The sequence below is a fragment of the Lepidochelys kempii genome, chromosome 1, assembly GCF_965140265.1.
Source record: "Lepidochelys kempii isolate rLepKem1 chromosome 1, rLepKem1.hap2, whole genome shotgun sequence".
Lineage (NCBI taxonomy): Eukaryota > Metazoa > Chordata > Testudines > Cheloniidae > Lepidochelys > Lepidochelys kempii.
Genome location: NC_133256.1, coordinates 221100119 through 221124231, shown reverse-complemented (window position 1 = coordinate 221124231; position 24113 = coordinate 221100119). Strand labels below are relative to the sequence as shown.

Below are 24113 nucleotides of genomic sequence, written 5' to 3'. Positions count from 1 at the left end.
CACCCCCAAAAACAAAGACTCCAGGAGACTGGACTCCTTTGATAGAAAAGTTTATTCCTTGGCAAGTTTCCAGCTCAGGGTGGTCAATCATCAGGCCCTGCTGAGCCGATATGACTTTAACTTACGGGAATCTCTGCCAAAGTTTGAACCACTCCTCCTAGAGCAGGAGAGGAAGGACTTCAAGGCTCTGGTGGAGGAAGGGGCGGCGGCGACCAAAGCAACCCTCCAAGCCACGTCCAACGAACCTGATACGGCCGCCTGTTCGATGGCTTCTGTCATATCCATGTGCAGGGCATTGTGGCTCCTCCTGTCCAAGCTGTCGGTGGAGGCTCAGTCCCTCATGCAGGACCTGCCATTTGACGGAAAAGCACTGTTTGCAGATCAGATGGATGTCCGCCTGCACGGGATGGAGGATTCCTGTACCACCCTGCAAACCTTGGGACTCTACGTTCCTCTGGCTAAGGACAAGGCCAAGCCACAAACGTCAGCTCAACCTGTGTGGAGCAGATACAAGCTGCCGTATAAGAGGCTGAGAGATCAGAAGCTTCGGTCTCAGTGTCAGTCCCGCCCTGCCCCGCAGCCCGGGCCCTTCAAGGAAAAGAAGCAGGGAAAGAGGCAGTTTTGACTATCTGCAGGGGGATGCCAGGGCAGTTGCCAGGGAGACCCTCCTATTAATAAAGTTGGTGTTCTGCAACCGTTTGTCTGCTTTCCACATGGCGTGGTCCCATATAACATCGGACCAATGGGTCCTCAACACCATCTCCAGGGGCTACACGTTGCAGTTCATCTTACCCCCCGCCCAACCACTCCCCCTTCCCAATGGCCTCAGGGGACCCAGAACATGCCCACCTTCTAGGCGGGGCAGTGGAAAGAGTACCGGTAGAATTCCAGGGAAAGGGTTTTTACTCCCGGTATTTCCTGATCCCCAAGGCAAAAGGGGGTCTCAGGCTCATCCTGGACCTGCGGGATCTCAACCGCTTCCTGGTCCATTCCAAGTTCTATTATCCCCTCCCTGGACCCGAGGGACTGGTACGCAGCCTGGACCTTCAGGATGCGTATTTTCACATTCACGTTTTCGAGGGGCACAGGCACTTCCTCCGCTTCCTAGTGGGGTTAGACCACTACCGGTTTACGGTCCTTCCGTTTGGCCTATCCACAGCGCCCAGTGTTTTCACAAAGTGCATGTCCATGGTGGCGGCCTACCTCAGATGGGAAGGAATACAGATCTTCCCATACCTGGACGATTGGCTTCTCAAGGGCAACTCTCGGGCCCAGGTAAGGGCCCATGTGGAACTGCTCAGGTCCACATGCGCGGATCTCAGCCTAGTGGTAAATGAGACCAAATCACTGTTAGTTCTAATACAGCGCATAGAGTTAATCAGGGCGCTGCTGGACTCCTTCAGGGCCGCAGCATCTCTCCCGCTGGGCAGGTTCGCAGCCCTATGAGACCTCATCGCCTCAATCACGGGTTTCCTGGTGACAACAGCGAGAGCATGCCTTCGGATCCTGGGACACATGGCAGCATGCACATATGTGGTCCGCCATGCCAGCTACATATGAGGCCCCTCCAGCTCTGGCTAGCCTCCCAGTTCTGCCAGCCCCGGGACGGGCTAGACAAGGTTCTCACGGTACCGTCCCCGATACTTACCTCTCTGCAATGGTGGTCTTACCCGAACAATATGCTGCAAGAGGTTGCCTTTCGGGAGGTGACCCCGTCATTAGACCTGGTGTCCGATGAGTCAGACTTTGGCTGGGGAGCTCACGCAGGGAGCGTGCAAACCCACAGGAGGTGGTCGGCTTTGGAATTGTCCCTCCACATAAATGTCAAGGAACTCAGGGTGATTCGTTTGGCGTGTGTAGCTTTCAGCACGAACCTTCATGGCAAGGTGGTCAGGGTCCTTACGGACAACACCGCTGCAATGTACTACATCAACAAGCAAGGTGCGACTCGTTCCTCGGCCCTCTGTCTGGAAGCCCTGAGCTTATGGGAGTTCTGTATAGCCCACGATATCTCCCTGCGAGCTTTTCACCTGCCGGGCATCCGCAATGCGCGAGCCAATCGCCTCAGCAGGATTTTCTCCCCCCAGTACGAGTGGTCGCTCACCTGCTCTTCCGAGAGTGGGGAGTTCCCCAGGTCGACCTCTTTGCAACCTGCCAGAACCGGCATTGCCCCAAGTTCTGCTCCAGGGGAGGAGTTGGGAGGGGAGCAATATCGGAAGCCTTCCTCCTACAGTGATCAGGCCAGCTTTTCTATGCCTTCCCACCATTTCTCCTCATCGGCAAAGTCCTGCAAAAAGTAAAAACAGACAGGACGCATGTCATCCTCATAGCCCCAGCATGAGCCTGCCAGCACTGGTACGGGACCCTCCTACATCTCCTAGCAGCCCCCCACGACAAAGTTGCCGCTTCGCCCGGACTTCCTCTTACAGGATGGAGGCTGCCTCCTCCATCCCAATCTAACCGTGCTCCACCTAACAGCGTGGCTGCTCACTGGCTAGGCGAAGAGGAGAGGAGGTGCTCGGAGGAAGTCAGGCGGGTCCTAATAGAAAGTAGGAAGCCGTCCACATGCCGGACGTACCTGCCGAAGTGGTCCAGATTTTCCAGATAGGCAAAGGAGCGGGGAGCCTCCCCATCGTCTGCATCTCTCCAGCTTATCCTTGAGTACCTCCTGTCCCTTCGGACCCAAAGGCTGGCACCGCCTCTGTCAGGGTACACTTGGCGGCCATATCGGCCTTCCACCCGCCGGTGCAAGGCCACTCGGTCTTTTCCCACTCTATGACCTCTTGCTTTCTGAGAGGCCTAGACCATTCTTTCCCGTATGCTAGATCCCCTGTACTGCAATGAGACCTAAACCTGGTGTTGTCTCGTCTCACGGGACCCCCCTTTGAACTCCTGGCCATGTGTTCCTGGTCTTACCTCTCATGGAAAGTCGCATTCCTTGTAGCAATCACGTCGGCCTGACGTGTCTCGGAGCTCAGGGCCTTGACCTCGGAACCCCCATATATGATCTTCCACAGGGATAAAGTCCAGCTTTGCTCACCTCCCGCATTCCTCCCGAAGGTGGTCTCCGTCTTCCACATGGAGCAGGACATTTTTCTTCCAGTGCTCTGTCCTAAGCCCATTCCTCCAGCGAGGAACGTCGCCTTCACACAGTAAATATGCGTAGAGCACTGGCCTTTTATCTGGATTGGACCAAGCCCTTCCAGAAATCAGGGCCTTTGGGGTCTGTTCTCACTTCAGTGTAGTGTACATAAGTCAATATTTGTGTGACCCCCCACTAATCATTGCTGCAAGCAGAGAGGATAATTGCACAACCTCATATAGACTCCCCACAGACACCCACACCCACAAATAAATGTACCTACCCATCTGAATGTGAACAAACCAGATAAGGCACCTTGGCAAGGTGGGTGGAACTAAAAGTTGGACATTGGTTCCGTATTAAAGTTCCTGACCCTGATTCTAAACCTTAAATTATAGGAAAGAACTGAATGGTATTCATCTTTACTAGTGGCATCATCCATTGGTGATGTAGAAGCACTTCAGTGTAAGTTAAGCACATAACCACTATTTTGAGTCTCTTTATTTTCCTATGTTTCCTGCTGTACATTGGTGCTGGAACTAGGGGTGCCGGAGGTGCTGCCGCACCCCCTGGCTTGAAGTGGTTTCCATTATATACCATTTGGTTCATTGGCTCCCAGCAGCCCCACTATACAAATTGTTCCAGCACCTCTGCTGCTATATTGACAATTATTGATAATTTTGCTTAATTACAACCTAATGTTCAATTGAGGATAGTTGGTAATAACTTTTAACTATATGGAGAGGTTGAAGGATGACAAACCAGCCATTTGTTAGCAAAAGGGGTCCACAAAAAAGAAACTGATTTTTGAAATATCCAATTTTTGAATTATACTAACCAACCAATTTGATGGCAGTCCCAGAAATACTGAATTTCTACCAAGCCTCTATACTATACTTTAATATGTCTAAATTAGTGGACGTGTCAAATTCATTATTTAGGGTAAAATTTTCAGAAGTGACTTAGGCAAACAGGCACCTGTCACTCTTGAAACTGGGAGTAGGCAGTCTTGAAAATTTTACCTGGGTATCCTAGTTTTGAACACCCATTTTAATGCATCAAATAGAAGTAGGACTTTCAACTATTGGTAGTGTGATGCTGTGGCCAAAAGAGCTAATGCGATTCTGGGGTGCATAGTCAGGGGAATATCAAGTGGGAGCAGAGAGGTTATTTTACCTCTGCATTTGGCACTGGTGCAACCGTTGCTGAACTACTGTGTCCAGTTCTGGTGCCTACAATTCAAGAAGAATGTTGATAAATTGGAGAGTTCACAGAAGAGCCATGAGAATGATTAAAGGATTAGACAACAAGCCTTCTAGTGGTAGATTTAAGGAGCTCAATCTATTTAGCTTAACAAAGAGCAGGTTAAGGGCTGACTTGATTACAGTCTATAGGTATCTACGGGGGAATAAATATTTAATATTGGGCTCTTTAATCTAACAGAAGGTATAGCATGAGCCAATGGCTGAAAGTTGAAGCCAGACACATTTTGACCAGAAAGAAGACAAATTTTTAACAGTGAGGGTAATTAACTCTTGGAACAATTTCTCAAGAGTCATGCTGGGTTCTCCATCACTGGCAATTGTTAAATCAAGATTGGCTGTTTTTCTAAAAGATCTGCCCTAGGAAGTTATATGGCCTGTGAAGTTCTGGGAAGTTCTATGGCCTGTGCTATACAAAAGATCAGACTGGATGATCACAATTGTCCCTTGTGGCCTTGGAATCTATCAATACAAGTAATAGCCCAGGCTATCATTTTAGAGGATAAATACAAACATAGCACAACTGGCATCATTATTGGCAGAAAGCCTCATGGTCAAGGACTGTATAGATATAGAGCAGGTAACTTCCGACCTTTCCAGGTCATGGTCCTCCTATGGCAGTCCTGTGGCACAGTGGCTAGCTGGTGCTGGGAAATTTTATATTGTCATTACCTGCGTTACATATTTATTGGATCTATATAGAATTTTCAGTCTCCAGTGCTGCCACTCTGTCAATTTTCATCAGCACTAAATTCAGTATAGGGGAAAAAACAGTGAACAGGAAAGAAGCCCAGATGCTTAAGTTAGTGAATCAAATCCAGCTGAAGTATTATCCCAAGCCTTGTAGACTCTGCATTATATAATATAAAACAAAGGAAAATCCCAGCTTTAGAAGCGATCCAAAACCAATCATCGGGTGTACCATCCAATTTAGAAAATGGGTCAAAGAGAAACTTCGCTGTCAAATGAGGTTATTTCACAAATTAATAATTGTGGGGACTCTGGCTCAGTAAGTGAATGCACTAGCCTACTTTCAAATCCAGCCTAGGCCACAATTAAATGAGTGTAATGGATGGCCTCAAGTAGTACTTATTAAACAGTTGCCCATATCACAAAACTGTGACATGATTGGTCATATATAAATCCAGATAGGTATATAGATCATTAGATTACCAGTAATACAGCAAATAGATAAGAAATCTGTGCTCAGGAGAAACCCAGGGTGATGAGAGAAACAGAAGATATCTGTGTGTCTACATTGCATGTAAAGCCCAGGTCTTTGGGACCTGGACTTGTGGACTCTGTGTTTCCAAGCCTGTGCTTGAGCATCCACATTGCACTGTATACCTGGGCTTACAATTGTTGGCCCCAGGTCTGATTTGGGTGAGTGGCTTAAGTTGCATCCACACTGCAAAATGACAGGGCTTGGACCCAAGTCGCAGCAGGACTTGGGTTCTAACCCACCTCCCTAGCAGGGTCCAAGGGCCTGGGTCCTGAGTGCTTGCTTACCCAAGTCAGCCTGATTTGTGCATGGATGGAAGGGGGGCTGGGGCTTGGGCTTGGGCTCAGGCTCAGACCTGAGTCAGAGCCCATGCTTAGGGCATGTCTGCAATAGAAAACCCATGGCACTAAGTCTCAGAGCCTAGGTCAGTTGACTCAGGCTTGTGGGCCTTGAGCTGTGGGGCTAAAAATTGTAATGTAGATGTTTATGCTCGAGCTGGAGCCTGGGCTCTGAGACCCATTCACCTTACCAGGTTTACCCAAATGAACCCATTCCCAAATCACAGGTGGTAGGGAAAAGTTGGCCCCCTGGGAAGGTGGCTGTCCAAGGAGAACTCTTTATGCTGGGGGACAATCCCTGTTGATTTGACACAGTGTGCTCTTCTGGATAAGATATTCATTAGGAGGCCTGAGTTCTGTTCCCTGTCCGGCAGCTGATCTACTGCGTGAACTTGAACAAGTCACTTTGCCTCTCTGCGCCTCTGTTTCCCATCCTGCTGTTTGTCTGTCTTGTCTATTTTGGCTGCAAACTCTTCAAGGCAGCAACTGTCTCTTACTATGTGTATGGACAGTGCCTAGCTTACTCCAGATTGCAGCCTCTAGGTGCTACAATAATATAAATAGTAATATGGAGGCTAAGGCTACACTGGAGTTTAGGCTTTGCAAGTTCATGAGTTTGTCTGGTCCGTGTTCAAGCCTCTATTTTAAAAAAAAAAATCTTTAAAGTTGCCACTGATTGGTCTGCTGTGGGAGCTGCTTCAGCTAACAGACTGAAACGGCTATTGCAGATGTCAGCTTGCATGGTCTGGTCTGGGCCCTAGTGGTCCTCAAGTGTGCACCATATTCTTACTCAAACTTCCCAGCATCTAATCTCTTGCTCTGTTATTGATTCCCCTCAGGTACTTCCTGCAGGAAGGCAGGAGGACAGAGAGAGAGAGAGAGCACCATGTCTTCAATTGCAGCTTATTACAATGGAAAGACCGTACTCATCACAGGAGCCACAGGTTTCATGGGCAAAGTACTGATGGAAAAGCTACTGCGCGCCAGCCCTAATGTGGAAGCTGTTTATATCCTTGTGAGGCCAAAGGCAGGACAATCAATGCAGGAGAGAGTGGCAAATATGGTGAAATCCAAGGTAGGTTGCTGCATTTTACAAAGAAATCTAAACTGTAATCAACAGGGCAATCACATGTGTACAGTAGATGACAAGATGTTTTATCTCACCTGTTGAGGACAGTATCACTCTTCTGCTACAAACCTTACATAGGTTTAGTATGGAAAAAATAAGCTGCACACAGATCCCTTAAATCCTAGAATCTCAGGGTAGGAAGGGACCTCAGGAGGTTGTCTAGTCCCACCCCCTGCTCAAAGCAGGACCAATCCCCACCTCCCCAGATCCCTAAATGGCCCCCTCAAGGATTGAGCTTACAACCCTGGGTTTAGCAGGCCAATGCTCAAACCACTGAGCTATCCCATCCCCCCAATGATATACAGGATTTGAAAACTATATATTTTTATTTTTTAATTGATTTTTATATGGAAAATAATAATTCCCAATGAACATCAAAAACATGTTGACATCAGTGTGGTGAGACACTGTGAAATCGCCATAATCACAATGCAAATTTGGTGTATCCATAACAGAGTTCAGTGACATTTAACAAATGTCGTCATTGTAAATTACGTGGTGACATTTATCAGCCATTAACTAACTCCCCCCTGCCCCTGAGGAAAACTGAACACTGCTCAAACATCAATAAAATTCAAAGTAATCCCCCTGTGGGATCTCCCTGCCCTTCTCAGGGCTGTTGAACCACCACAACATCAACAGGTGCTAACAATTACGATACTTGTTTTCTCTCATAGGGCACAGCAGTAAAGCTGATAAACCAGTGGAGGGACTTTGTAGTCCATTCACATCCTGCTGTCCATCAGTGCCAGTTACAGGATCAACCTCGATTATGAAACATTAAAAATACTGGGAAACATTAGTGTACAGAGGCTGTATTGAGGCTACAAGTAGCAGCCATGGGAGAATTTAGAGTATCTAAAACTCTGTCCTGGGCAAAACTGACTCAAGCGATGTTATTTGATGTCCCACTAGTGGTCCCCAGGGAGTTAAAGACTTAACAAACAGGGCTAGGAGGAGGAAGGGATGTTGTAAAAAAAAAAAAAAAATGTCTTTGCTGGCCCCTTACGGCCTGGAATTAGAATTGCATACTTACCTGCAGAGGTAACTTACATCTAGCAAATGGTTCAATGGAGAAGTGTCCTATTGTTTGCTTTTTGCAAATATGTCAAATGCACAATTTTTCTATCATTTTGCCTTCAGTGAATATTATTTTCCACATAGTTCTACGGCTTTCTTCATTGCAGCTACATTTTTCATAATAAAACAACAAAAGTCCAAATGCAGTCCTTTCCCACAAAATAAAGTGAAGGATATTATTTTTACAAAACTTCTAAAAGCTCTGTTTGCATTTCCTGTGATAAATGTTAATGACCTATTCGCTCAATAGCTCAGCACAGCATACTGTTGTTGTTAGCTCTAGGTAAGGTTCCCTAGTAGCTATTTTATTGTTGCAGCTGTCAGTTACTAGATATTACCCTCCTTTTGTAATGTGTGTCAGCAGTTTTAGACACGCCAATGGCATAGAGGGCTTGATAACCTCTCCTTGAACTTTATGGCATTATGCTTCAATGGACTCCAAAAGGAGTAAATGTTAAAGAAAATCAGCGGATAAGTTTCTGGAAGTTAGTGTAATACTCAGAAATCAGGCAGGTTGAGGGTGGTCCAGATCAGTAGTCAGATGTCTAGCAAGAGGTCCAATAGTCAGGACTTCCTATCCAAGGGAAAGGTACAGCACGGCTGCTGGTGGGGCTTGGTGAGATGGCAAGGCAAGATCGAGTGAGGTGATAAGACAGGGGTCAGGCAAGGTGGCACAGCAGGATCATATAGGGTCCAAGTAGCAAGCAATGGCTTGTTGCTCAGACAAGGTCAGGAATGAAGCAGGAAGTTTATATATAGCCACCAGCCAGTCAGGGTCAAGACCATGTGGCCAATCAGGAAGCAGGTTATAGAACCCTGGAAGCTGGCGCACCCAAACCTGTGATTTCCTTGGTAATTGGATGGATCGGTGTGGTGCAACAACTAAGGCTGCTGCCCAAGAAACCAGTGGACCTAGGTTTATCAGAGACTTTGAAAATCAGTTTCATGACTGGCCAGGCTATGGTGTGACAGTTGTGTGTGTTTCTCCTTGCTGCAAATCCACCCCCTTTGTTGATTTTAATTCTCTGTAAGCTAACCACCCTCCCCACTTCGATCACAGCTGGCAAAGGAAATAAAGAAACTATTGTTTTGAAGCCATGCATTCTTTTTCTTAATTAAAAAAAAAAAGTGAGATAACTGCCAAGGAAGCCTGGGTGGGGTGGGGTACGGGAGGAGGGAAGAACAAGGCCACATTGCTTATTGTAGCCACACTACAACTCAAAATTGTTTAAATGACAGCCTTCCATTGCTTGGGCCATCCTCTACAGTGGAGTGGCGGGTGCCTGGAGCCTCTCCATGCCACATTCTTGGGCATCTGGGTGAAGAGGATATGGAACTTGGGGAGGAGGGCAGGCAGTTGTACAATGGATGCATCAGGGATCTGTGCTCTTGTTGGCTTTCCTGCAGCTCCAACAGACACTTCATCATGTCCGTTTGCTCCCGCATTAGCCTCAGCATTGCCTCCTGCCTCTGCTCTTCGCACTCACTTAATGCTTTCCTGGCCTCTGTCACTGAATGCCTCAAGCTGTGCCCTATCAGTGCAGGAGGACTGTATGAGCTTGGAAAACATATCATCGCGAGTATGTTTTTTTCACCTTCTAATCTGCGATAACCTCAGGGATGGAGATGATAGGGCGAGCATAGAAACATTTGCACCTAGGGGGAAATAAAAAGGGAGAGTAAAGTTTAAGATGATACATTTCTGAGAACAAACGGGAGACTCTTTCACAGTGAATCAAGCAATTCACAGCAGACAGCACATGTGCTTTAGGTACAAGGTCGCATTTTGCCTTTTATATTGAGCGCCTGCCAGTATGGTGACACATCACACGCGGCTGGGCAACAGATTTCGGTTTCCAGGCAGCCATGGTAAGCGTCTTGGTACGCGGGGTTGGCTTCTTACACCTTCATAACATGTGGGAATGGTTTCAAACTGCAGTGCCATCCTTTCCCATAGCAAGCAATGGCAGCTGGGTTTCACATTTAAAAGGAGGGGCTGCGGTTTTTGGGTGAATGTGCAGCACACACCTCCCTCCACCCCACAGCGTGGCTATTCTCTGGGATGATCCCTTTTAGCCAAGGGCAAACAACCCAGCATGAACGGAGTCCTCTTACTGATCCCTTACAAGAATTCCCCTATTTCAACCAGGTGACCATGAATGATATCACTCTTCTGAGGCTAACAGAGAAAGATATAGACTGAATGTTGCTTGAATGCGACCAAAACCTGGAACCATTCGCTGCCATGCTTTGTGCTGCAATTATTCCAGACTACACACCAAGCCAGTAGCAAGTAACGTGTCCTGCCGTGGAGGATGAAAAAAGTCAGCCCTCCCCAGAAACCTTCTGCAAAGGCTTTCAGAGAACCTCCAGGAGAGCTTCATGGAGATGTCCCTGGAGGATTCCCGCTCCATCCCCATACATGTTAACAGACTTTTCCAGTAGCTGTACTGGCCGCAAATGCATCCCAATTCTTCAGGGCAAATCAAACAAACACTATTGCTTTAAAACCCCATTCTGTAGTTACAAATGTGCACTCACCAGAGGAGCCTTCTCCGGCTTCAGGGTTGGGGATCCTGCCGTGGGAGGGTATTGGCTCCAGGGTGATGAAAAGGTCCTGGCTGCCGGGGAGAACAGGTTCACTGCTTGCCGGCTGCGCATTCTCCTCCTCCTCCTCCACAAAATCCCCCTCCCTGTTGCGTGAGACTCCCCCCTTGCAGGTGTCCACAAAAAAAATGCCAGCTGATCATAGAAGCGACATGTATGGGGCTCTGACCCGGAGCGACTGTTTGCCTCCTTTGTCATTTGGTAGGCTTGCCTGAGCTCCTTAACTTTCATGTGGCACTGCTGTGTGTCCCTGTTGTAGCCTCTCTCCACCATGCCCTGTGCGACTTTGGCATATATATTATCATTTCTTTTTAATCAGAGTTCAGCCTGCACACATTCTTCTCCCCGTACAGCAGTCAGATCCAGTGTCTCCTGTTCGGTCCATGCTGGAGCTCATTTGCAATTCTTGGGAGACTTCATGGTCACCTGTGCTGCTGAGCTTGCCATGCTGACCAAACAGGAAATGAAATTCAAAATTTCCCAGGGCTTTTACTGGCTAGTATACCTGGCTAGAGCATCAGAGTTCAAAGTGCTGTCCAGAGTGGTCACATTGGAGCACTCTGGGATAGCTCCTGGAGGCCAATACCGTTGAATTGCATCTGCACTACCCCAAATTCGACCCAGCAAGGTCGATTTTAGCGCTAGCCCCCTCACCGGGGGGGGAGTACAGAAGTCGATTTTAACAGCCCTTTAGGTCACTGGAATGGGGTTGGTTGTGTAGACACATTAATTTTAAAATCGACCTAACGGGGCTAAATTCAACCTAACCCTGTTAGTGTAGACCAGGGCCAAGAGTTGGACTTGCTAAATGTATCTGTCTACCTAAAGAATATTCCTTTGTACATAAACATACTGCAGTATAAGGGCCTGATGCAAAGCCCACTGAATTCAGTGGAATCCTCCCAAGTGAAATCTACAACCACAGTATTGGAGTGTTCATTAAGTATCCTTTAAACATGCTGAATGCCATAGATCTAGTCTATGCTGCATATAAAAGCTTAGTCCCTGGTACTGAGCCAGTATTTACTGTACAGCTGCATGTCTAGGAGAGCAACTCGTGAGAGGCAGGTGCATAGGGTTGAGTTGTCTCTGTATTCCTCTTAGACTGAGAAAGACCTGAGCAGTGCCAGCCGCATTCAAACTAAACACTCCCTTTTTAGAGGCCCTACACCAGCTCCACTAATTCTCTGATCCAAAGAGCTCTGCAGCGGACTCTAGTTAGAGCCCCACAATCCTGCTCCTTTATTATCCAGAGGGAGAATTGTTGCTATTAGGGAATATCATTTCCCCCCCCTACTCACAGTGTGACTAGGGCACAAGGCTGTTTAAATACTACATCACTCCCAGTATGTAAACTACTTCTTTGAGTGATTGCTCCTGTCCATTCAACTTAAGTGTGTGTGCTCACCACATGCACCGGTGCCAAAAGTTTTTCCCTCAGCAGTATCCGTAGGGGGCTGGCTCCGGCACCCCCTGGAGTGGCGCGTGCACATGCTGCAGTATATAGGGTCCCGCCAGTTCGCCCCACTGTCAGTTCCTTCTTGCCGCCAGTGATGGTGCTGGAACGGTTGTTGCTTCAGTTAGTGCTGTAGCTGCTGGTTTGTACGAACGAGTTATCTCCTGTATTAGACGGTATATAGTTTTCTGTTAGTGTTTATAAAGCCCAAAGCTATAGTTGGAGACTTTGTAGGTCCCAAACGGGACTTCGCCTCAGGCATGCCCTGACCCCCAGGCTTCAAGTCCTGTGATTGCTGCAAGAGGCCCATGCCCATTAGTGATCCACATAGAAGTTGTCTGTATTGCTTGGGTGAAGGACATATTAGTGAGAAGTGCAAAATTTGCAAGTCCTTCAAGCCAAGGACTAAGAAGGAGCGCGATATTTGTTTAAGAGCGCTCCTTGTGGAGTCGGCCCTCGCTCTGGCACCAGAGCAACACTCCGACTCGGCGCCGGACAACATGTGACCTCTGTGTGCAGCGCCCCCTCGGGGCCAGCACCGGTCCCCATCCGTGGCTTCGATCAAGAAGCCCAAAAAAGTGGGACAGTGCCGGTCTCCAACCTCCCTCACGGGAAAGGATAAGACTGGGAGTGAGCAAGGTCCCATGCTGGGCAACTCTTCACCCTCATTGGGATCTCGGGCCCAAGCTCTGGTGGAGCAATGTAGCCCAAAACTGCTACCTGCTCCCCACTGGCTACTCTGAATAGTGGCGGAGGCCTCCATCAGCTCTGGGTGCCATCCACACCAGAGGCCCTGCAGGCGGCACAGGAGAGAGATCATGTTCCTCCCAGTGCCACCCACACTGGCTCCTGTGGTTTCCTGGTCATGGGGTAAACCCGCATTTGGACTGTTTCGGTCCCTGCCTCAGCGGCACCATTCCCCATCGCGGGGGAAATTCTGCCAGCGTTTGCCCTCCCGTAGCTGCAACGCATCTGACTGTGATAGGCAGACACAGAGCAGCCCCATTTGGTCCCCGAACCTTGGGCAGAGGCTTGAGGCACAGCTCGCTGGCCAGCAGGCGCAGACCTTTGGAGGCACGCGCCCCCTGGCAGGAGTACCAGTCCCGGCACCCAGTATCTCAGAGACTGTGGTACTGCGAGACGTAGATCAGTGGCTCCAAGCCGTTGCAGATCCATCGAGCGCCACTGGTCCCTAAGACTCCGCTCCAAATCAGACAGACCCACCGTTCTGCTCTGTCCTGGTCACCTGGGGGTAACCGCTCAGGATCCAGCCCTGGTTTGAAGCAAGATTCCCTGACGGCGGGACAGGCTCCGGTACTGGCAGTACCAGTTACATTGTTGGCACCGAAACCGGCCCGGTGGCCTCAGGCACAGTGGCTGGTGCCATGATACCCATGGGGGTTCACCCAGCCCTCCCAGGCCACCCGCTCAGTGTCCAAAGCCTCGAAGAGACCAGCTGCCTCTCTCTCCCACCGTCCTCTGGCAGATGAAGCCTTGGGTGCGAGGACCTCACAAGCCCAAGAGGGAGCAGGGGAGCAAGCCACTGGGCCACCAATGGTTGTGGAGGACCCTACAGCACCGGCATCTTCCTCGTCATCACGAGACAAGGCTGTAACTAGGCTCCCTCCCATGGTTCCTCACATGGTCGATCCTGGACCTGTGAGACCTGAACTGCGTCCTAGCAAAGCTGAAGTTTTGCATGGTCTCCCTGGCCTCAATCATCCCCTCCCTGGATCCAGGAGACTGGTATGTCACCCTTGATCTGAAGGATGCGTACTTTCACATCGCCATCTTCAAGGGACACGGACGCTCCCTCCAGTTTACGGTAGGTCCTGACCACTATCAGTTTGCAGTCCTCCCGTTTGGCCTAGCAACAGCACTGAAGGTATTTACCAAGTGCATGTCAGTGGTGGCTGCCTTCCTCAGATGCTGGGGTGTCCAGATCTACCTGTACCTCAATGACTGGGTAGTCAAGGGCAGAGCCAGGTCCCATGTCCAAAGGGATGTCTTGATGCTGTTAGTCACCTGCCATCGCCTCTGCCTGTTGGTGAATGACAAATTCACATTAGTTCTGGTACAGAGGATAGAGTTCATCAGAGCGGTGCTTGACTTGACCTGCGCCAGGGCTTTCCTGCCACTGGAAAGATTCAGGGCACTGATGGGCCTCGTGGTGGATGTCTCCGCATTTCCCCTGACGACGGCAGCGTGTACATATGTGGTGTGCCACGCCAGGTTCTGGATGCAACCTCTGCAGCAATGGCTGGTGATGGTCTACTCCCAGTCCAAGGAACACCTGGAGAAGGTTTGTCACTATCCCTGCGGCAGTACTAACCTCACTGTGATGGTGGACCAACCTGGGAAAGTCCTAGAAGTCCTGGTGCACTCCTCACTCAGTCGAGTTGGTTTCGGACGCCTCATACCTCAGCTGGGGGGGCGCACCTCGAAACCTCCAGACCCAAGGGATGTGGTTCCTAGAGGAATCGACGTCAGATAAATGTCAAAGAGCTCAGGGCAGTATGCAGAGCATGCGCGGTTTTCCTACCTCACCTGTCAGGCAGAGTGGTCAGAGTCCTCACGGACAACACAGCCTTGATGTTCTACATCAACAGACAAGACGGAGCATGATCCTCAGCCCTCTGCCAAGAGGTACTCTGTCTCTGGGGCTTCTGCATCAACCATGGAATTCATCTAGAAGCGTGTCACCTTCCAGGTGCCAGGAACATGCTAGCAGATCACCTAAGCAGGGACTTCTCCCCTCACCATGAGTGGGTTCTCCACCCGGAGGTAGCCGGCATGATCTTCCGGAAGTGGGGAACTCCCCAAGTGGATTTGTTCACCACCAGGCAGAACAGGAGGTGCCACAGGTTTTGCTCCAGATGGGGTCTGGGCAAGGGCTCCTCCGACGCCTTCCTCCTGCCCTGGGCAGGAAGCCTGAGATACGCGTTCCCTCTGATTCCACTCATCAGCAAGAGAGACAAGGCGCAGGTTATCCTTATCGTCCCAGTGTGGCCTTGCCAGCACTGGTTCGGGACACTATTGAGCTTGTCAGCAATCCCTCCCTGGCCCCTTCCAAATTGGCTGGACCTGCTGTCACAGGATCACGGCCGACTCTTGCACCCCAACCTTGCATTCCTCCACCTCACGGCATGGACGTTGCATGGCTGAACCCAGATGAAAGGGGTCCTGTTCGGAAGGGGTCCAGAAGGTCCTCCTTGAGAGTAGAAAGCCCTCGACTAAGCAGACCTACCTGGCAAAGTGGACGAGGGTTTCCCCCTGGGCAGCTGAACAGGGCATCTCTCCTTCGCACTCTTTGGTGCAGTCGATCTTAGATTACCTGCTTCATTTAAGGAACCAGGGCCTGGTGCACCCCTCTATTAGGGTACATCTGGCGGCCATTTTGGCCTTTCATCGCCAATCCAGGGGCAGACAGTGTTCTCCCATGACATGACTTGTCAGGTTCCTTAGAGGCCTCGAGATACTCTTTCCTCAAGTCAAGTCACCAGCCCCTCTGTGGGATCTCAACTTGGTTCTGTCCAGGCTCAAGGGCCCGCCCTTTGAGCCTTTGGCCTCATGCTCCCTGTCTCACCTATCGTGGAAGGTAGTTTTCCTGGTGGCAGTGACGTCAGCAAGGCGAGTGTCCAAGCTGCGAGCCCTGACCTCTGAACGCCGTACATGGTCTTCTATAAGGACACTGTCCAGCTCCAGCCCCACTCTGCCTTCCTTTCCAAGGTGGTGTCTATTTTCCATATGAGCCAGGACATCTTCCTTCCGGTCTTCTTCCTTAAGCCCCATGAGACTGGTGAAGAGAGGTGCCTTCACATTTTGGACATAAGAAGTGCTCTGGCTTTCTACCTAGATCGGACAAAGCCTTTCCGTAAGTCAACTTTTCATCACTCATCTTTTCATCTCTACAGCTGATAGGATGAAAGGCCTCTTAGTGTCCGTGCAGAGGATTTCTAACTGGATCACCTCTTGCATTCGGACCTGCTATGAGTTGGCGTGAGCCCCTCCGGCGCTGATCGTCAGAGCCCACTTGACCAAAGCGCAGGCATCTTTGGTGGCCTTTCTGGCACACTTCCCGATCCAGGACATGGTCCTTGGTGCACACGTTCACGGCCCACTACACCATCACTCAACAGGTCAGGGACGATGCTGGGTTCGGCATAGCTGTGTTGCAATCTACATGTCTCTGAACTCCTACCCATCTCTGAGGGGTACTGCTTGGGAGTCACCTAAGTTGAATGGATATGAGCAATCACTTGAAGAAGAAAAGACAGTTACCTTTTCCATAACTGGTGTTCTTCGAGATGTGTTGCTCATGTCCATTCCTCAACCCGCTCTCCTTCCCCACTGTCAGAGTTTCCGGCAAGAAGGAACTGAGGGTGGGGGGAACTGGCTGCGCCCTATATACTATGGCATGTGCACACTACTCCAGGGGGCGCTGGAGCCAGTCCCCTACAGATACTGAGGAGGGAAAGACTTCTGGCACCGGTGCATGTGTCGAGCACACACACCTAAGTTGAATGGACATAAGCAACACATCTCAAAGAGCACCAGTTATGGAAAAGGTAAGCTTTAGCCATACTTGTTCAAGTAGCTAAATTCAATAAATAGGTTCTCTGGACATGGAAACAAGTTTCTATTTCACTTTCATTTTGGCATTCCTGATTATAATAGGCAGGCAGAATACATAAAATTGTGTAAGCTATGAGCAACAATGGAGGTGTTTTAGAATAAAATGCCCTCCTTATTCATTTATAAAGTTATACTGCATGCTGATTCAGATGAGGTTCTGGTAGTGAAATATCTGCCCTACGTATAATGTACCATACCCTACGGCTTGCAACAGTGTTAGTGCAGTATAATGCTGTCATATTTCTTTCAGTAGGAAATATTTTTTATTTCCACTTTTTTCCATTTTATGATTACACTGAAGCAGAAAACTTCATGAATCATATGTCTGCTTTGACAATATCATCTATTCTTCCTGTCACAGTCGCTGTTCCTTTCCTCTGTTCTTCTCCTCCAGAGCTTTCATCCCTCCCTGCCCTGCTAGTAACAGAACACAACTGCTAGCTGCTGCTCTGTCATTCCTCAGAACAGTTTTTGCATCAGTTGTAACCAGAGAGCTCAATCAGAAAGCACAAAGATTGGGAACAACTCTTGTAAAGAGCTCTAATGTCTGAGAGAAGCCTGTGAGGAGTCAGAGATTTTACTAGGTATTTTCTGAAGTAAAGTGAAAGCCTACTGCTTTCTATTGTTGTCCAAATGCAACTTGTTCCTGCAGTATATACAATGTTTCAGCTAATACCAAGAACACAGGTCACTTGTTGGTTTGAACTAGAGTTACAGGTGGATTCTTTGTAGCTCACCATCTTTAAATCAAGATTTGAGGATATCAGTAACTCAGCCAGAAGTTATTGGCCTATTGCAAAAGTGTGAGGTTCTGTGGCCTGCACTGTGCAGGAGGTCAGACTAGATGATCATGATGGTCCCTTCTGGCCTTAAAGCCTATGAGTCTAACTCTCTCTCTCTCTCTCTCCCTTTTCTTGTTGTCTCTTCTCTGAAGATTGGGTTGGAATCACACTTCTAAAGTAGGGCTGTACTCTGAAAAGTGACGAGTTGGTTTTTTTTTTTTTTGGTTAAAAGTCATTGTGGGAGGCCCAAGTTTCTTGTCTCGTAATAATTTCCTAGTCAAGTGTGTTCAGTTTACAAGCAAATATATGTTGTTTGTTTGTCCCTACCTGCTAGCCCTGCTAGTTCAGCTTGGGATCGGAGAATCAAGCTGAGCTGAGCTTCCCGCCCTTCATCTATGCATCATCAGTATTAATAAAAGTTCCATGGGCCAAATTAAGACCTCGGTGCCACCTGCGCAATCTCATTGTCTTCACATTTTGCTTCTCCCCTAACTCACTGCTCTTCATCCTCATCATCATGATGTTCCCATTACACCCAGGACCGGCTCCAGGCACCAGCATTCCAAGCAGGTGCTTGGGGCGGCAGTTAGAAAAGGGCGGCAGTTCCTCTGGCTGCGGCGGCAAATCGGTGATGGCTTCTCTGTTCCTCCCGCCGCGGTGGCAAATCGGCAGCAGCTTCTTCCTTTTGCCGTCTGCGGCGGCAGTGTTTTTCACTGCTTGGGGCAGCAAAAACTGTAGAGCCAGCCCTGATTACACCTCTGGCGTTTAGGGCAGCAACAAAGCTGCTCCACTCCTGTCTGTTTCTGGCCAGTCTTTCAGTGGTTCCCCAGCTGTGCCCCAGGTTTTTCAGCCTGGCTTCCACAGCTCTTTGCCCTGTTTGTTTTCGGGTGGCCTCGTTTTCACTTGCCTTCAGGTGTCCATCTTAATAATATTCTGGTGATAGAATCCGTTTCCATCCAAAGCACATGGCCAATCCATCTCCAATGCCACCAGGCAATGATAGTGCTCAGATCTTCTTGGCTGCACTGTGTCAATAGATGTTGGTTTGAGGCAGGTTGTATGGAATGAAGATTGTTTGGACATGTCATAATGCTGTTGCACAGGTGTAAATGACTGGAGTTTACTAAACAATTCTGTTATACCCAAGGTAGAATACAGTCTAGCTCACTCCATGATAGGTGCAGTGGCTCTGCTGCGCTACCAGGAGTAAACTGTGGTAAAAGCTAGCTAGCTCTTTCTCTCTCTTTCTTTCGTCAATAGCTAGGATTCTGAATATACAAAAGGAACAGGCCTATTGGGTAAGAAGGTTCCATCTTTCTATAATCTCTTTTTACAGTGATACCACATTTTAAAAATTGGTTTGGTATAGCCCGAGCTTAGCCCTAAGTGTTCTAGCATTACATGCAACACAAAGCAGGTAGTATTAATCTCTCCCTTCCTACTTCACTGGATAACCTCCTCCTCCCCCCCACCCTCTCTTTTCATCCTGTCTCTGTGTCCATCCCCATTCACTTTTTGATGACAGGTAGCTTCTGGCCAGCCTACTACCTGCAGTTTAAGAAAAGGCTCCCAGAATTCCCAGGGCTTCTAGCCGTATGGATGTTTCCTGAAGTCAAACTCCTCCAAAAGTCATTTTAAGGTGCTGTAATATGCTATATAAAGCCTACACTGCAACAGTCACAAAGGAGTTAATGGAGAGAACAGCAACTTTTCCACCTTTGGCTAATTTATGGACTAGCAACAGCTGGAATAAAAAACTGAAGCTCAGGCAGAAGACTGTGGCTCCAGAGAGATTGGGGACTACATTGAGGAAGTGCCTCAGCAGTAGTCTGGTAGGGAACTGCCAAGGAACAGACCAAGAAACCCCATAGGGAAAGAGTTGAGATTGCTGGGGAACAGCTAAGTGGATTGTCCTTTCCTTCCACACCACAAGATGGTGGGAGAATTGGACTTTAAGGTCCGTGTTGTGAGTCCTTTGGGAAGATTACAACACGGGTTAAAAGGTTTTGGGTGTAGGTCAGAAGACCAAGACAATAGGGTCTTAAAGGGCTGATGTACCCTCAATAGTCCCTTAAGTAGAAAGATGGGATTGAGCCCCCTCACAGTGCCCCTTTAACACATGGAGCACAAGACATCTGCCTTTCCCACCTCTGTCTAAAGCAGCCCTACACACTATGCTGTCACCACCACAGTGTGTACCAGTAAGTGTAGCTTGATGGACAACATAAAATCTCATCATTTTAGCCATTAGCACCAATTAATCTTGGTTTCTTACACTTTGCCTATTATTGCCCTTCCAGAGTTTTCAGCACAGGTTGGCTCCTTTGAAGAGGTTTAAAGTGCAATTTGGCAAAGTAAGCTTCAGTTTTTAAATCACAAGAGATGTGGGGAAGGAGCCAGGTGATGGTGAAGACAGAAATGTGATGTTTGGAATTTTGTCATTCATTACATCACACACATGAATCTAGTTTTGAACCAGGTGATGAGGAAAGGATAGCCTTGTTTGGCTGTGACAATATATTTTATTTAGTCTATGCCATAGATCAAGGCACAATGTGACCTTCGGTGATTACCTGTGTAAGCAGTTGATATCATTTGGTAATCCTGTATATCTCCAGCTATGCTGCATAACCTGTTTAGAGTTACATTCTCTTGCTAAGGCAGTCACTAGTTGGAAACAACCATTCCTTTCTTACACTATATTTTATTTATTTTTTGTTACTGTCACTGGTTATGTGTTAAGTGTGTCTTAAATCAGGCATCGTATAAAGAGAAAATGTCTGTTATTATTTATCTATGTATTTATTTGCCAAGCCTTTCAAAAGGGTCTAGTGATTTGGGGGGCCCAACTTGAAACAACTTTAAGAGGGGTCTGAATTTCAGGAAGTACTGAGTATCTGCCCCGTGAAAATTGGGCCCTGTAACAGTGTATACTGGCCCTTTACAAATAGAGGGGGCCAGAAGACCCTGTTCTAGTGACATTGGAATAAACAAAGGCCCTAGAGATGGTCTAGTAGCAGGAAGAGAGGAAGCGATTCTGGAAAATTAGTAGTTGGATTGGGGAAAAACAGGATACTGTCCCTTTAAGGGTCTGGGACCTGGAGTCCTGTAAAGTAGGGTGGGCAGGGCTTCCCTCTCTCCCAACCAATCAGGAGGAAGCTCTCTGAAGGAGCACAGTATATATGATGCCTTCTGTCTGTCAGAATAGGGAGTGTGCTGAGAGGGAGAAGGAAGCCAGAAGGCTGAGCCTGTGGTTGGAAGGATAGGATTGGTGGCTCTGTGAAGAACAATCTGGGACAGAATAAGAGCCAGAGATGAGTGTGAACTTTTGTTTTGTTGTAATGGACTTTATTTTTGGGACACTGAGGACTGTGTTCAACCGCTTTCGGCTATTAACCCAGCCTCAGGCAATGGTTGGCAGTAAGTCACAAGAATACTGTGGGAGTTCCTAAGGGGCCCCAGAGAGGGAAGAGAGCAAGGGTGCCGTAGAGGCACCTCTGGCCACAAGGGGGCACTCAGTAAATAGCAATCCTTCTACAGGCCCCTTCAAGGCATCTCAAATTGGGAACCCCAAAACTGAGACACTGAAAATCCATAGTCAGTTTGAAAATTTTGGCTGTTATTATTTAACAATCATATTCTTACAGCACGTGGAGGCTCCAAACAGATGCAGGGGCCCTGGTTGTTCTAGGAACTGTACATACACAAATGTAGACATGGAGTAAAAATTTCAAAAACTCCCAGGTCCCATATCCTAAAGTGACATAATCTCATTGAAAATCCGTAGCATTTAGACTTCTAAGTAACATAGGTGCTTTTGAAAATGTTAAGTACGGTCTGTGCCCTGAAGAACATACAACATAACTCAAACAACATGCAAAGGTTGAGGGAAACATTCACATAAATACATTTTTAGTGTACAGTTATACACTTCCCTCTCTTTGGTTTCATATTATATAAATATATATTCACTATCCCTTCCCCAACTGCCCTAAGTCTAGGCAGCATTTGTTGCCTGGCTTCTTGTATTGAGAAGGATGAAGCAGGAGAGGGTTGTGGGTTTGCAAATCAGTTCAGGGAGGCGATTCCATGAATTAGGGGTGACCTGGAGGAAATCATGAAGATGCTTCTTGGAGAAGTGGACAAGCTGATATTTGAAGCTGGCTTTACTGGTGGAATGGAAGTGGTAGAGGGCAATGTGATAAGAGACAAGCTACGTAGGGAGTGGCAAGAGTCATGGGTGGAGCTAAAAGTAAAAGCAACAATTCTGAGCTTGTTCTGGTGGGACTAGGGGAGCTAGTGAGCGGGTTACAAGGGGTTGGTAATGTGATGAGAGTAATGGACAAGGAACACAATCATGGTCAGCTGTATTTTGCATGGATTGGAGCAGAGCTATGTGGGTATTGGGGACACTGAGGTGGGGTGGGGGGGATATTGCCCTGATCAAGATGGGAGAAGATGAGGGCCTGGATAGGAGATTTCATAATGAGGATGGACAGAAGTGATCAGATTTCTGATACAGTAGAGAGAGGAAGAAGTGGTAGGGTTTGGATACAACCTGGATGTGTGGAGCAAGAGAAATCAAACATGAAGCCTAGGTTTCAGGCCTGAATGACAGGGAGGATGGTGGTGTTGCCAACAGAGCAGAGAAAGTGAGGGGATGGAAGGGATTTTGGAGGAAAGGTCATGAGCTGTGTTAAGTTAAAGTGAATGGCAAGACATCCAAGAGGAGATGCTAGCTAGATAAAATGAGATTCTGGATTGGATAGAGGGAAGCAGGTCAGGAGCAGAAAGGTAAAATGTGCAAGTCATTGGCATAAAGGTGGCAGCATGGAAATAGTGTAAGCAGAGGAGATCACCCAGAGAAGGGGCTAAGTATGGATTCCCAAGGAGAGTACAAGAGTGGTTGGAAAGGACTCACTGAAGAGAGTTCCTGAAGGAACAATTAGAGAGAGAGGAGGAGGAGGAGGATCAGTAAGAGGATAGATTGGCAAAAGCTGAAGAAGGGTTTGATCAAAAGCAGCTGAGATGTCAAGGAGGTAAAGAATGGAACAGTGGCCTGGTCTGGCCATTAAGAGGTCATTCGAGACCTTGATGAGAGCAGTTTTGATGGCATGAAGGAGGAACTGGAAGGGACCCAAGGAGTTGGAGAAGAATTTAACAGTTGTGAACATCATGTTTAATGAGTCTGGAGATGCAGGAAGTAGGGAGATAGGGTGGTAGCTGGAGAGGCTGGTGGGGTCAAGGATGCATTCTTAAGGATGTGGGTAACCAGGATGTGCTTTTACTTACAGGGGAACAGGCCAGCTGAGAGCAAAAGTTTGAAGAGGAGGGAGGCGGAGGAAGTGAGCATATTTGGGAGAGGATGGGATTGAGGGGGCAAGAGAAGGAATTAAAGTCAAGAAGTAAGCGAGAAACCACAACCATGGCAACAGGGAAGAAAGATGAGAGGGTGCTGGAAGGGGTGAGGGAGGAAAAGGGGAGAGAAATCACCAAGGAGAAAGGTTATGTCTCTTTGTCATGTTATGTGAATATAATATTTATATTGTGGTAGCACCTAGGAACCCCAGTTATGGTCCAGAACCCCTATTGTGGTCGGTGCTGTACAAGCACTGAACAAAAAGAAGGCTCCCGCCCTGTCCCTGAGTGAAAAAGTTGGTGGTATTTGAATGATTATGGCAGAGATAGTGGAACTGGTTTGGAGTGTTACGAGGAAGTCAAAGGGAGTGAATTATCAACAGGGATTCAAATTACACCACGAGCCATGCCTGATTAAAATTGGAGACCCTGCATCTGCCATACTGAATTTATCTGTTTCCCCGCCTCAAAAGTTCCCTGTCAAGCAGTCAAGATTTACTAAACATTCACCTTCACTGAGGCTTTATGGAGGAAGGGAGGAGGTTGTTGGCTCATTCAGGATGTTCAGCTCAGAGAAGAAGGTCTATATCTTTGACTGACAGATTCCCCTTTACAGTTCCTTGCTGTCACTTACTAAACAGGCCAAGTGATTTGAAATCAACACTCTTTTGAACTAAACTGAAGTAATCTACCATTCTCAAATTTTAATCACATTGCATAATAGAAAGAGGTTAAGTGTGCAAATGATTTGTTCTTTGTCCCCACTGTTCTTTGGGATCTTTAAAGGTTACACAGGGCTATTTTTTATTTTACACAAAAAAATCTTTGTAAAGGTTTTTTGGTCAGTTAAATTCTCTCTCTTACTCTCCTCTCATGGGCCACCCTTCCCGCTCCCCATGACTGTGTGTGGATGAGCCTAAGGTTGACTAGTCATCCATTGCTTTTCATCAGTGCCATAAAAGGTATGAAAGAGGCACTGTTCACCACAGCCAGTCAAAAATGTCTGTCTTGTCTTTTTAATTAAGATCAATCTTGGATATTCTCAAGCTACAGTAGATACATTCCAAACAAGTTTTGTGTCCTATTTTTAATCAGTAGGGAATCTTAAAAAGAACACTCCAGCTGTTTTAAAAATATTTTCCTATTCAGTGTGGTTTCTACT

The 24113-nt window shown here is 47.8% G+C and overlaps 1 protein-coding gene across 5 annotated transcripts in view; it reads left to right on the top strand.

The window, feature by feature from the left end:
- FAR2 (fatty acyl-CoA reductase 2) overlaps positions 1 to 24113 on the top strand; it is a 212307-nt gene that overhangs the window by 88531 nt on the left and 99663 nt on the right. For all 5 annotated transcript variants that reach the window (XM_073315155.1, XM_073315174.1, XM_073315146.1 and 2 more), the window contains one exon: positions 6744 to 6979. In XM_073315155.1, coding sequence (XP_073171256.1) covers positions 6744 to 6979 — 236 coding nt within the window. The remainder of the gene's footprint in view (positions 1 to 6743; positions 6980 to 24113) is intronic.